Raw genomic sequence first — 14,086 nt, forward strand, 5'->3', positions numbered from 1 at the left:
TTTAATGCTGGTAAAGTTTAAGAAAACGTCTTATTATTCACTGTGTTTATTTAAAAATTAATTTATACAGTTTTTTTAATGGGCCAATATGAAGTTGATTTATCAAGTTTTTAAGAAGTTTGCAATTTTTTGTATGTACAATTGAAATCTCATTCAGCTTCAGACAATATCTTTTAAACACAGAATGAACAGTCACACTCATAGTAGCTGCTGCTCTCGTCTTCAAACAAGACAAACCTCCACAGATAAATAATGTGCACAAGATGAAACTCAGTGACATCACAGACACGTCTACCTCCAACACAGAAGAGTCCGAGAATAAAGACAGATTCTGTAAGATAAAGATAAATTTAAACTGTTAACCCCCCCCCCCCCCCCCCCCTTCCTTTTTACACCTACCTGCATGCTGAGCCTGATGGTGGTGGATTAAACTGTGGTTTGAACGAGTGTGATAAATAACTTTAGTGGCTGTTCAATCCAAACCTGCATCATCCACATCACAACATCTCACTGACACATGGAAAACACATTAAAGGAGATTTGAGAATAACTGGTTTGTTTTTAATCTCAACTGTTCAGTGTCTCATTCAGATGCAATAAAGATTGACAAGAAAAAGACAATTTAAAGAAAGACTTAAAATGAACTGTCATTAATACTGTAAGTGAGACTAAATATTTTAAGAGTTTCAAATCAAAGCAAATAAGGAAAAAATGAGTTTCACATTTTAGGTAAAAATAAAAATATTTGAACAGAATAAAAAAAACTGCTTTTAATGATTCCTGAAGAAAATCTGCTTTGTTGAAAAACTGTACATCACAAAGTTAGAAAAGAGAAAGTTGCGGGTGAACAACAGAAGAAATAAACAAGACTATAAATATGAATAATCTTGTGAAGAAAAAGAAAAGGTATAATTAACATCAGTCTCCTAAAGGTGCAGCAAACAAACTTATTCTGTTTCTAAAATTACCCAAACTAATATTATAATAATGAATCAATAATCCTAATTAAGTATAAGTGATAATATATTATCTTTTTTGTATGATTTTAATCACTCATACTAACCAGTACTCTAAATAATCCTGACTGTTTTCGTCAGTCTCACAATTATAAAGACAGTGATACAACAGGCTCCAGGCTCCGCCCCTTTATCAGGATTCATGCCCCAATTTTTTTAGTTTTCTGGTGTAATTCTGCTGAAAAACAAAGAATCAAATAGATACGGAGTGAAAACAAAAGACCAATAAAATGTACATAAGAAAGAATCATAAAATCAAGATACATAATAATTCATTATCCATGCAATAAGCACATTAATATCATGTATAAGACAAGAGTCACGTGGTGTTACCACAGCCTCACAGGCTCATCACCAAGACGTCCAACACAGTTCAGAGGCTAACAGCAAAAAGAAAACATATTTATTGCTGAAAAGACAACAACTTCAACAACAGGCCGGCAAAATGGACAAAAGAAGGAAAACCCAACACAACAACACACAGAGGGTTTTAGCATCTGAGAATCTTCCTTCAACCTAAACCAACATCAGAACTAAAGCTCACAGAAATAAAGCTGTGGATACTGGACTCATTAGAATAGAAAAAGAAAAGAAACAACACAACAATACTGTTGATCTAAAGGTCATGCTGTACAAACTGCTGCTGCTGCAACCAGGGATGGAGAGAGAGAGACTTCCTGTTCCCTCCTAAATACTTTCAACCAATCACAGTGCATCTGGGGAGAAAAGAAAACAGGAAACTATGAGTAGAAAGGAAATGTACGGTGTTTTCCTCTTCATTCTAAAGCGTAGTCTTTTAGTTTGAGAGCTGGATCAGCACGTTCAGATTTCGTGGTGTTTCTACTCAAAACCCTGCTCTTACACTCACACAGCTCCTGCTGGTGCTTACATTCACTCTGCTTGTGCTCAAACTCTGCGCTTGCACTCAGATATTTTGTTGCTTGGACAGTTTTCCTGTATTTAATAACTACACACTATGGTTTCTGTAAAACTCGTTTGTACAGATGTTCTCTGAAGTCGTCCATCTTGGTTGTGTTTGTCCCAGTGGCTCTGACCTGAGGCTTCACACCAGGTCTTCCTGCTCCTCGGTGTCTTCTGTCTGTGCTGCAGCAGCATCGTCATCATATTCAGGACAGTTGTCTAACTGATGGGGGAGAGATGAGAAAATATGAATCCTCACTGGACTTTATTCATGAAACCTGCAAATAATCACAGTTCATTTAAAACAGTTTGAACGTAGAACGTAGCTGTCAATCACACAGTATCCATGCCCCAATGCCTGCAGTGCTTTCTGGTCTATTTGACTCTAACTGGATCATTCACTTCACTTTCTAGACCCAGAGTCTACGTCCACTTTAATATACGGTCAATGGAAAGAACCTTTTACATTTTGGGGCAGATTCAGACAAAGTAGCTGATCCAAGAAATGTTTCATCTCTTTCTCTAACATGGTGAGATGTAAACAGTGACATGGAGTCATTCTTCTGGCCTCACTGTCTCTCACCTCTATCATCTCCACAGCTTCATTCACTTCTGATTTCAAACTCAGAGTTTTCTTCATCCTGGATCGAAAACAACAACGGACACAACATTTGACAAAATTAACTTCATAACACTGAAACTAGTGTTTGAAGACATTTGAAGAAGACAGTCAAAGAGCAGAGGGTGAACTGATGGATCTGTTTTACCTCGTCCACAGAGTCCAGACATGCACTGGAACCAGCAAGACCACCAGAGCCAGCCTGATGGTATTGATGATTATCACTGACTTCCCTGGACAACAGACAGGAGACATGAGCAGTGTGGTTAGACTGATGACTCAGTTTGCCAGGTGATGCTGTTGGTCAGTCAGTATTGTTCATGTGCAATATGATGGGCTTGATATACAGCTGTGACACATCTGGAAATCCTGATTATTGATGGTTTAAGGTTCTGGTGCAATGAGAAGGAGGGGGGGGGGGGTTAGGCTGTAAAAGTCAGAGTGCTAAACTCACCTGCTCCAACAGTCAGATGTAAGGTGGCCTTACTATGTCCGTGTGTGTTCTGGGCCTCACACTGATACTTTCCACCATGTTCAGCTGTGATATTAGTGATGGTGAATATTTGTCCTGATGCTGTTGGTGAGCCCTCGTCCTCCTTGTACCAGGTGTAGTGAGCTGCTGGGTTAGCATCACTGCTGCAGGTCAGAGTCACCGATTTGCCCTCCATGATCTCACCAGAGGGACTCACTGACACAGAGGGAGGCTTTGGAGCGTCTGAAGGAGAGTTTATATTAACACATAGGATGAGAATACAATCAAAACACTGTCTGTATAATGTGTTAAAGTTAAAATTTAAATTATTTCCACATTATTGTAGCTTCATGAGGAGGAGTAAACTCACACACTGTAGGAGAAGGGAAACGCTCCTGTCCTTCTATAGCACAGTGATGTCTGTCTTCAGCGTCAAAGTGTCGGAGGTGAAAGTATTTTTTCCGTCCAACAGGTTTATTGTTTTTGTACCAAACGTAGGAAAGATGATCAGGGAGCTGACACCTGCTGTGACAGGTCAGCTCTGTCCAGGTAGAAGATGGATTGGCTGTTGATCTCCTCACATGTACCTGGAGCTGAGGGTCTGTGAACAAACATGTGGTTTTATTTCAACATACACACTAACATTTCAAACAGACTCGAATGTAAATGTTACCAGTGACAGACAGAGTGACTCCAACTGAACCAGTAAAACTCCAAGTAGGCTGGTTAGTTGTGAACATGAACTTGTACACAGCTGAGTCGCTCTCTCTCAGGTTAGAGATTCTCAGAGTGCACTTGTTGTTTCCACAGAGATTCTCCACACGACCTGAATACTCCGGATCAGTCCTTAGATCAACGGGAATCCCATTACTCTCTTTAATGAACCAGATAGTTTCCTGAACTGTAGTTTCAAGGTTATTCCACTTGGATGGGTATGTGTAGGTAGAGGTAATGTCCACTGTTGATCCTCTGAAGGCACAGATCTCAGTAGAAGTGTAACTCACATCCCAGACATTCTGACCCCTCACCACTGTAACACAGAGCACATCAGAGAATCAGAAGATAAACTTATACATTTATAAAACTAACTCCATGTATTTTCTCTGGTGAATCACCAGTCGGTAGGTTTTCATTTTAAGATGATGACGATGCCAAGATGAGGAAACTTTCAGTTCACATAAAACACAGTGAAGTTCCCTTTAGACTTCAGAGTGAGGGAGAAACACACTGTTGGAGGTGAGGAACATGAGGGACCTTGTATAAGTTGCTCTTATAATGGAGCAAACTGGTCAATATGGAGGAAATGATCTGTGTCTTTTTTGCAGAGTCGACCAAAGATGGACGACACGTCTCCACTTCCTCCCACTCTGCAGAAATGAAGCCAAAATATCCTGGATACCAACGCTGCCATCTTTCACATTTGGGACCACAGTCTGCACAGTAGTGATCTGGAGGTGGAGCCACAGTATCACGATCCCGCCCATACATGAGCTCAACCAATCCTGAGTCAGCCTCTGCTGTCGATCATGAAGTTTAATCTAAGTTTCATATCATCAAATAATAAATTAAAACCAAACTTATGAGAACATGAACAATATGGTGAGATAAGAACGACCTAAAATTACAGAAACCATCTTTGAGGGAAATTAATTTGACTTTTTAGATTGATCCATGTTCCATCCACTAACATGGAGGAGACGGGATGTATGTTCTATACTGCAGCCAGCCACCAGGGGGACATCAAGATGCTTTGGCTTCACTTCTGGCGAGCAGTCATGTCTTCCATCTTTATTTACACAAGCAGAATACTAGTACTAGTACTACACTAGTTTGTCAGTACTGACAGTAGTATCCCAAGAGTTCAATGTTCCCATGCAGAAAAAAGTATTTAAATACACATGAAGTTATGGTACAATGAATTATCTCAAATACTCCAACAGATGGTGCTGTTACACAAATACTGTAGATTAAACTCACAGATTGATGGAGAGCGGAAATCCTTGTTTCCTTTAACAGCACAGGAAACTCTTTCTTCAGGATGAAAATAGCCTGAATAAGAATCTCCTTCAGTCGTCTTCTGTTGATTCTCGTACCAGACGTAGTTCAGATGATCAGGAAGACGACAACTGCTCTGACACCAGAACTCTGCCCAGTAAGAAGAGCCAAACTTCACTGATCTTCTCACCTGCACATGCAAACCTGTGTGTGAGAAGAAGGAATTCATTTCAGTCCAAACTAACAACACACACATGCATATAAAAGTGCACACACACACACACAAGTGAACCAAACAAGATGAAAGAAATAAATGAATGAATGTTCAGATGTAAATGTTACCAGTGACAGACAGAGTGACTCCAGCTGAACCAGTTAAACTCCCAGTAGTTTGGTTTGCTGTGAACCTGAACTTGTACACAGCTGAGTCGCTCTCTCTCAGGTTAGAGATTCTCAGAGTGCACTTGTTGTTTCCACAGAGATTCTCCACACGACCTGAATACTCCGGATCAGTCCTTCGATCAACGTGAATCCCATTACTCTCTTTAATGAACCAGAAAGGTTCCTGAACTGTAGTATCATGGTTATTAAATGTGGATGGGTATGTGTAGGTACAGGTAATGTCCACTGTTGATCCTCTGACGGCACAGATCTCAGTAGAAGTGTAACTCACATCCCAGCCATTCTCACACTGTACCACTGTAACACAGAGAATCAGATTCATAACCACACCAGAGAACACTTAGTTTACTTTTTACTTTGTGTAAAAAAGAAACACATTTCCATGAGCAGCATTCCATAGCATTTCAACTAATGACTCCACACACTGATGACAAGTCCTCATCGAGAGGAACTCAGTCATGATGAGAATAATATTTCAGACTCTCGTCGATAGAAACCTTGATCTGCCTGAAACTTCTTAACAAAGATACAAAATAACACTGATGATAATTCATTCATATGTTTTCTTTCTGCATCACTTTACAGGTGCTGATCTGAAAATGAATGAATGGTTCATTTATATTTTTACTTTCTTTCTCAAACTCACTTCAGATGAATCAGAAGTCTGAGTGTAAAATAGAGTGACAACATGAATGTAGAGGTACAGTACCTGTCACAGTGAGAAGAAGGACAACCAATCCACTGGCTGCTGCAGTTACACTCATAGTAGCTGCTGCTCTCGTCTGTGACTTCAAACAAGAAAAACCTCCACAGATAAATAATGTGCAGGAGATGAAACTCAGTGACATCACAGACACGTCTACCTCCGACACAGAAGAGTCCGAGAATAAAGACAGATTCTGTAAGATAAAGAAAAATTTAAACTGTTAACCCCCCCCCCCCCCTTCCTCTTTACACCTACCTGCATGCTGAGCCTGATGGTGGTGGATTAAACTGTGGTTTGAACGAGTGTGATAAATAACTTTAGTGGCTGTTCAATCCAAACCTGCATCATCCACATCACAACATCTCACTGACACATGGAAAACACATTAAAGGAGATTTGAGAAAAACTGTTGTGTTTTTAATTTCATCTGTTCAGTGTCTCATTCAGATGCAATAAAGATTGACAAGAAAAAGACAAATAAAAGAAGTTGCGAGTGAACAACAAATGAAATAAACAAGACAATAAATATGAATAATGTTGTGAAGAAAAATAAAAAGAACAATTAACATCAGTCTCCTAAATGTGCAGCAAACAATCCTATTCTGTTACTTAAATGACCCAAACTAATATTATAACAATGAGTCACTAAACTTAATTTACACTTGGTTTTCTCCTGAGTGAAATTTAATGTTTCTTGTAATATTATAATCTATGACGTGAAAACACAAAGTCTGAGCTGAACATTCTCTGGAAGGATTTTAGCTTCTTCACACCAGAGTTCCAGTTCTTTAACAAACAGATGAAGTGAAGACGAGGATGAATAAATCTGAATAAGTGAGTTTGAGTTTCACCTTCGTCTGTTTGTTCCAATTAAAGCTCACACCAGCCCCCCCCCCCCCTCCCCTCTATTCTCCTGAGGTATGTGGGCTCGCTGCCAGACGAGCCTGAGAGGAAAATAGAGAAACTGTGAGGCCCCCCCCAACCCCCCCCCCCCCCCCCCCCCCCGCCCTGCCTGGGGTTCAGCTCGGCCGAGTCACCACGGCAACCGGCCACCTCCAGCAGGCGGAATCCAAAATGTCAACTTCTGTTTTTCTGTCGACAACAACTTTAACAATGAAAGAGCTTGAAGGGGAAAAGCTGGAGGACGGAGTCACGGCCGTGTTCAGGACTTCAACTCTGATATAATCAGTTTGTTTTAATCAGTGTTTTGATTTTAAAATATCTTCATGCTCTAATGTTCAGAATCATTTTCCTCAGACCATCGCTGCTGCTCCTCTGTTCAGCCTCTGTCTCAAACTCTTGCTTTTGGCTCCTGTCTCTTTAAGACCCCCCCTCCTGATAAAGCCTGCTCTGATTGGTCAACTGCTCCACTCTGTTTTGATACACGTGTCGTAACTACAGCAGCTGAGGACGTCTCATCGTTGTTGTTGAGGAAAACTCGGAGGATCAACGACATGACTTAAAAAATCTGTTTAATAAAATAAACTTGAGTCTAAACTGTCGTGATGCTTCAAACATCTGGAAACGAGCTGATAACGTCGCTGAGTGAGTTTATTAGATCCTAAAGGAAGTCCCTGGGCCCCCGGGTGTCCAGGTCCACAGGTCTCCGGGTCTCTGGGTCTCTAGGTCTCCAGGTCTCCAGGTCTCCGGGTCTCCATGTCTCCAGGTTTCCAGGTCTCCGGGTCTCTGGGTCTCCTGGTCTCTGGGTCTCCTGGTCTCCTGGTCTCCTGGTCTCTGGTACTCCGGGTCTCTGAGTCTCCGGGTCTCCGGGTCTCTGGGTCTCCGAGTCTCCAGGTCTCTGGGTCTCCAGGTCTGCAGGTCCACAGTTCTGCAGGTCCACAGGTCTCCAGAGTTCGACTTGGGGGAATCTTCATGTTACAGAAACTAGATTAAATAGATCCTTCAGAGTTTTGGATCAGTGAGCAATTCAGGCTCTTCTTTACAAGTGATGGAAACGGCTGTAACATCTGGAGAGAATGACCTTGATATCAATGATGTCACTAAAGAGACGTGACCTCCATCTGCTGCTCGACATGAAGCTGAGATCCAGTCTCACGTCTTCATCTTCACGAACAAACACAAAGAACCTGAGTTTGTTTCTTCCTCAAGTTTCACAGAAAGAAAGAAGATTGAACAGATTCTGTCACAAGATGGAAACAGGCGACTCTATAATTAAAGATAATTACACGTCTCAGATCACGACTTCGGTTCAAATACAAACCCAGAGTTTCCAGCGCGGTTTGATGAAACCAGAGCAGAATTATTCAGAAGTCTCGAAAGCTTCTTTCAATCTGGTTCAAATTTCAACCAAAACTGAGAAAACTGGTCAAGAAAATACAAATAAAACATTTATCTACTCTGTGGTTGAAGAAAAGATTCGGTTTGCTGACATAATAAGCTGAAGATGGAAAAGAGGAAACAACACAACAACGTAAAGAAGAGAAAATCGTATGTAAAACTTCCAAAAACCACAAAGAAAACATATTTTATTTAGGTTAGTTTCATATTTTTTCGGCTCTTCACTGGACGATGAAAAATCTAAGGGAGGGAAACAACACGTTCAACAAGAGGAATCCCAACACCCCCGTGATGGATAACAACTTGGACTGGTCTACTTCTTGTTCCTCTGTATTTAAACAGGCTCCGCCCTCAAACACATGTTTGGGTGTACCAGGTCCAAATGGAGGTTGGGTGAAGGAAGCACAGAATTTGTAGAATCAATTTCTTACTGTAAGTTTCAGGACCTTGATTATGAACCAGATCTTGTTTTACACTCTGTGATACACTAGGTGGCAGTGTGCGTGTAACAATCTGTTCAACAGTCCACTAAAGAAATGTAAATAAGAAAGAGAGCTGCATGATTCTAACCAGGAAGTGATGCAGCAGAAAAGGTAAATCAAACACAAACAACAATGAGTTAAAACAAATAATAATTAAAAATTCAACTCCTGTCTCTTCTTTCTACAAAATTCATGGATACGAACATTCCGTGATAATCTCCAACAGAGGAGCCGACAGTTAATTATCTATAAACATCTTTTACAGCCGCTAATGAAGATGGAAACTAACTAAATGTATGAGTAGTTTTTTGCTGCGTCACTAATGAAACCTTGTGTAGAAGAAGAAACTGCTGAGTCAGAGGAACTACGTGGTTTTTAGCTGCTGCTGATTCATGGATTATTCTTTACATAATCAACCATGAATCAGCAGACGATGAAGATGAAGATGAAGATGATGAAGCTCAGTGTCAGGACGTCACAGGTCAAACTCTTCTCTTTGTTGACGATCATGTGATGTCACCAGTTGGACGTTTAGACGCAAACAAGTCGACATCAGAATCTGATTATTGATTATTCTGAGTCTGAGTTTTCAAGTTATAACAAATAGAACATATGAGGAAAAAAACCTGAATCATAACAATGATAATGAATATTGTAATCATCTTTATTTATATAGAACTTCTCAAAACATGGTTACAGACATGAACAAATAAAAAACACAAGTAAAAGATACAAAATAAAAGCTCAGTTCTGAACGAATGAATTTTATAATAAAAACAATAAACATGAGACAGAAGGTGAAACATGATGTTATTAGAATAAGAAGCAGAATAAGATAAACGTGACTATGTTCAACATGTCTCCTCACATCTTCTACCATCAGGAGCTCCTCAGTTCATCTGCTCCTTCATCTCCATCAGACATGATGTATAAACACTTTAAACATGAAGTTACAAACTGGTTCTTCTCATGTAGTGAATCCTGTTGTTGTGTTGTTGTGTTGATGTGTTGTGTGTGTGTGTCCTGGGAGAGGATCCTCACATAGGACTGAGCTTCATTCACTGATCACTAAGTTTCTGTTTGACTCTTGTTGAGTTAAGAACAGAGGAAGTTGCTCCTTGTTTACATCTGTGAGACAAACCGGGAATATGAGACAAACTGGGAATATGAGACAAACTGGGAATATGAGACAAACTGGGAATATGAGGCAGATAACATGTGAATTATTAAAGGATCTTTTCAGCTCTGATTCAGAGGAAACTCGACTATTTCATCATGAATTTATTTATTCTGGAATGTACTAATTAAATAAATGATAGAACTGACTGAGTTCGTTAGATTCAAAATGTTCCAGTGTGGTTGTTGGTGGTTGGACCAGGACCAGGACCATCAGGCGCTAGGACCCGTCAGACTGTGGATGAGGTCTTTGTCTCCTCCTCCTCCTCTTCTCTCTCTCTCCCCCTCTCTCTCCCTCACTCCTCCTCCTCTCTCCGTGTCTCTCTCCATCAGCAGAGCTCTGGATGTTTGCTCTGACTCCAACATGGCTGTGAATCTCGGCAAGAACCGACTGGCCCTGCTCACCGCCTACCAGGACGTCATCGACGAGAGCTCCGCCACCGACTGGTGAGTGTCCTCCCGGCCCCTCGGCCCCCCGGCCCCGCACCGCCCGTTCCCCGCTGCCCGGTGCGGGGCTGGAGCGGTGCTGTGCGGGGTTGTTCAGGCCGAGGATGCGCAGGACGGGGTGCACCTTCATCCTCATCCTCTTCATCACACTCAGTTTCACTTTGTGTTGAAGCTTCTGCATGAATCTGTCTTACTGAGTGTATGAAGCAGAAATCAGCTGCAGAGTCAGTGTGTGTGTGTGTGTGTGTGTGTGTGTGTGTGTGTGTGTGTGTTTGTGTGTGCGTGTGCACGCTGAACCAGTGATCGTGCACTCTGGACCAGTGGTCGTGCACGCGGGACCCAGTGAGCGTGCACAGCAGAAATCTTTGTTTCCTCTGCAGCTGGAAGCAATTTCAGCCTTTTAATACAAAGCGATGCGGCTGCGCGTGCGTGTTCGTGTGTGTGAGACTGTGAACGCGCCTGGGATGACTGAGGAGCATCCTCCCAAACCAGAGAGGGGCGAGGCCGGGGGGAGGTGGGGGAGGGGCAGGGGGTGTCTCTTCCTGGGGTTTCCTCACGTGGTGCAGGAGGCAGAACTGAACGTTAGCTTGAAAATGATTATTCGTTAAAAAGGTGAAATAAGTTAAAGAAGAATTAGTTTGTTTTTAAACGAGCTCCAGTAAAAGTTAGAGATTTATTTATTTATGTTTGTGTGTCTGCTGGGATTCAGTTTTTCTGTTTGTACGTTCGTCCCGTTGTGAACACGATATCTTCAGATCTGTCACGTTTTGGATTCACGGAGGAATTGATATGATTTTCAAAGTCAAAGGTCACGTTGAGCTCGGATGAATCCTGAATGACAAGTGGAGTGAAATGCTCTGATTGGTCGACACGTAGAACCACAGGTTGAACACGATATCTCAGAAAGTCCTTGAGGAAATGTTTTCTTACTTCTCACAAACCTTCATTTGGATTCAGGGATGAACTGATTGGATATTGCTGCTCGAGGTCAGAGGCCCGTTTATATTCGGTACAATGAGGATGAGCTGGTTTCATTTTGGAGGTCGCAGTGTTTCCACGTTTGTGTTAAACATAAACCAAAAATCATTAGATAATAATTTGTGTAGTAAATCACTTCCTACACAGAAGCACATGAATGCAGCTCTGTGTCAAACAACCTGTGATTCCCAGTCACTGGAGGTTCACACCAGCATCTGAACCCAGGATGGAAACGCTGCAGGTGAATTAAAGTGACGTGTGGGAGCAGAACCAATAACCTGCTCTGGTTTTGCTGCAGCTTCTTCATTCCTCGTCTCTGAAACTGAAAAGAAGAAGCAATTCATTTGTTCTGTGAAGCAGTTTCACTTCAGGAGGTTTTGTTTGACTTTGAGTCGACCTGAAGGTTTAAAGTTAAACTGTAACCTGTCGTCCTTGGTGCTGATGAACAAACACATGTCCACTGGTTTCTAACAAGAACAGGATGTCATGAGGTCTGTGCCCAGCTGCTGACGGACGAGTGGGAACGCTGGTTTTCAGATGAGAAGTTGTGTTTTTAGCTCAGATTTCAGATCCTGTTTGTAGTCGGTCACCATCTTCACTATGGGACGTGAACCTGGTTCATCTGTTGACGTTCACTGGTCTGAACGAGTCAAACTGGGACAAGCACTGGTTCCACTTTCAGGTTGTAGATTCTGTTTTAGATCCACATCCTGTCGGTGGTTTGGACAGTTTCATCTGTCGTGAAGATATTTAAAAACAAAACATGAGCATGAGTGATCCACTCCCTTGAGTCAGTGGCCTGTTTGTGAAGTTGTGTTGATCTGGAGTGTGTTTGTCGTCCTGTTTGTGTGAACGGGAGTTGTCAACACAAAGCGACCGGCAGGTTAACGTTTCCTCTGGAGCGCCGTCCACCAGCTCGTTCAGCCGGAGCAGAGTCGAGGCTCTGCCCCCGTTCTTCACACTTGATGAGGTTTGAACAAAGGCCGATACTTTGAAACACGGCTGACCCCAAACAACATGAACCACCCCCCCCCCCCCCCCCCGCCCCTCACCCCCTGACCTACTCCATCTACTGTAGCTGTGACAGACTGCTCTTCCACCAGGTTTGATAGGAAACATTTAATCTGATTAGTCAGTGAATCACAGAGGTCCTGTGACGAGCTGGTCAGAACCAATCAGAGCTCTGCAGGTCGACTGGTCCACAGTGCTTTGTGGAGTCTTTGCCCCCCCCCCCCTCACCTGCGCTGTACGGCCGCCTCGTCCATCTCGGCCCTCCACTCGCCATTAGCTGTAAGTGGTTGAGAGCAGGCAGCCAGAAGTGATGCGGTAACGAGCCGGGAGGATCCAGAGGCCTGATGAGTCAGCCTCTTGAGTTTCATGCCAGAGTCCAACTCGTCTCTGAGAGGACGACCCGACGAGGACGCTGGTCGATTCCCCTTCAGCTGAATCCAGACTCTGACTCGCTCAGATAAAGGAGGACGAGGGAAATGAAGGTTGTTGTTTTGCGTGGTCCAGTGAATTTTGTGTTTGTTTATGTAGAAGGATCCCCATTAGCTGTACCCTGACACAGAGCTTCTTTTAGTGGGGTCCGCATTGAATGATGTTGTTTCAGCTCGTTAGAGGTTCATCATTTCAAATCAATTTCCTCAACCGGCTGACGTCACACAAGTTATCAAACATGGAGCCTTCACATGTGTCCAGGTGTCGTCAGGTGCTTCAGTTAGTTTCTCGTGTCGACAATCTATAATTCTACTTTGGACCGTTTAGCGTTGAGGCATGTTGTTGAGTTTGAGGTAGCTATGAGCTAACTAGGAGCTAACTAGGAGCTAACTAGGAGCTAACTAGGAGCTAACTAGGAGCTAACTGTAGCCTCGGGTGCTGTCGGAGCCTCGTGGAGATCGAGTTGCCACCAGAGCTAAAGTTCATGTTGACTTCATGAGGGATGTTTGTGTCAGAACTCAGGAGCAGAAAAGATTGTGTGTTGAGATTCAGTCCAAGAGGAACCGGCCCTGAACGAACCAGAACCTGATGGAACCATTTGTCATAAGTGAAATGACACGTTTACATTCAGCGAGGTGATGTCTGGTGTGTGATGTTAAACTGGATCCAGAGTTCAGCTTCTAGAGACGTGAGGAGTTTGTTATTTCATCTGGTCCCTGAAGTGAAGAGGAGAAGAGCTCCAGCTCCTTGAGCCACAACATGTCAGGATGCAGAGGAGCCGACGCTGTGAGCCAATCACTGTGATCCAATATCAAACAATCCGCAGACATTCAGGAATGCTGAGCGCTCTGTGGCTGCTGCTGATTGGCCGGGGGGGCTACAGTCATGTGACCCCTGACCCCTCCAGCTGCTTGAGGAAGCCATTACCTGACGCGTCACCTCTGGCAGGCGCACAAAGGAGGAGGTGGTAAGAGGAGCCGAGCAGGAGGGTCGACTCTGAGTCACGTTTCACTAATGCAGCCTCAGACAAAGTGACCTCCAGTTTGTTCCTCTGCTATCAGCCGCTCACGTTCCTCTACCTGCAGTCGCTCTTTATTTCAGTCGGTTTGTTTACCTCTGTGAAATCTGTGCTCT

The 14,086-nt window shown here is 42.9% G+C and overlaps 2 protein-coding genes across 5 annotated transcripts in view; one reads left to right on the forward strand and one right to left on the reverse strand.

Moving 5' to 3' along the window:
• Window positions 1–1,817: 1,817 nt before the first annotated feature.
• On the reverse strand, window positions 1,818–5,252 carry LOC133969818 (B-cell receptor CD22-like). The gene is made up of 7 exons (XM_062406519.1): window positions 5,006–5,252; window positions 3,702–4,058; window positions 3,399–3,629; window positions 3,011–3,271; window positions 2,705–2,789; window positions 2,521–2,578; window positions 1,818–2,160 (listed from the first exon to the last, which is right to left on the reverse strand). Exons 1-7 carry the CDS (start codon window positions 5,250–5,252, stop codon window positions 2,080–2,082), a joined length of 1,320 nt encoding a protein of 439 aa, XP_062262503.1. The 3' UTR covers window positions 1,818–2,079.
• A 5,130-nt stretch (window positions 5,253–10,382) lies between these two features.
• Window positions 10,383–14,086, forward strand: part of dbn1 (drebrin 1) — a 48,626-nt gene continuing 44,922 nt past the window's right edge. For all 4 annotated transcript variants that reach the window (XM_062405910.1, XM_062405911.1, XM_062405912.1 and 1 more), the window contains exon 1: window positions 10,383–10,534. In XM_062405910.1, coding sequence (XP_062261894.1) covers window positions 10,452–10,534 — 83 coding nt within the window. In that variant the 5' untranslated portion in view covers window positions 10,383–10,451. The remainder of the gene's footprint in view (window positions 10,535–14,086) is intronic.

Source organism: Platichthys flesus, chromosome 15 (assembly GCF_949316205.1).
Source record: "Platichthys flesus chromosome 15, fPlaFle2.1, whole genome shotgun sequence".
Taxonomy (NCBI): domain Eukaryota; kingdom Metazoa; phylum Chordata; class Actinopteri; order Pleuronectiformes; family Pleuronectidae; genus Platichthys; species Platichthys flesus.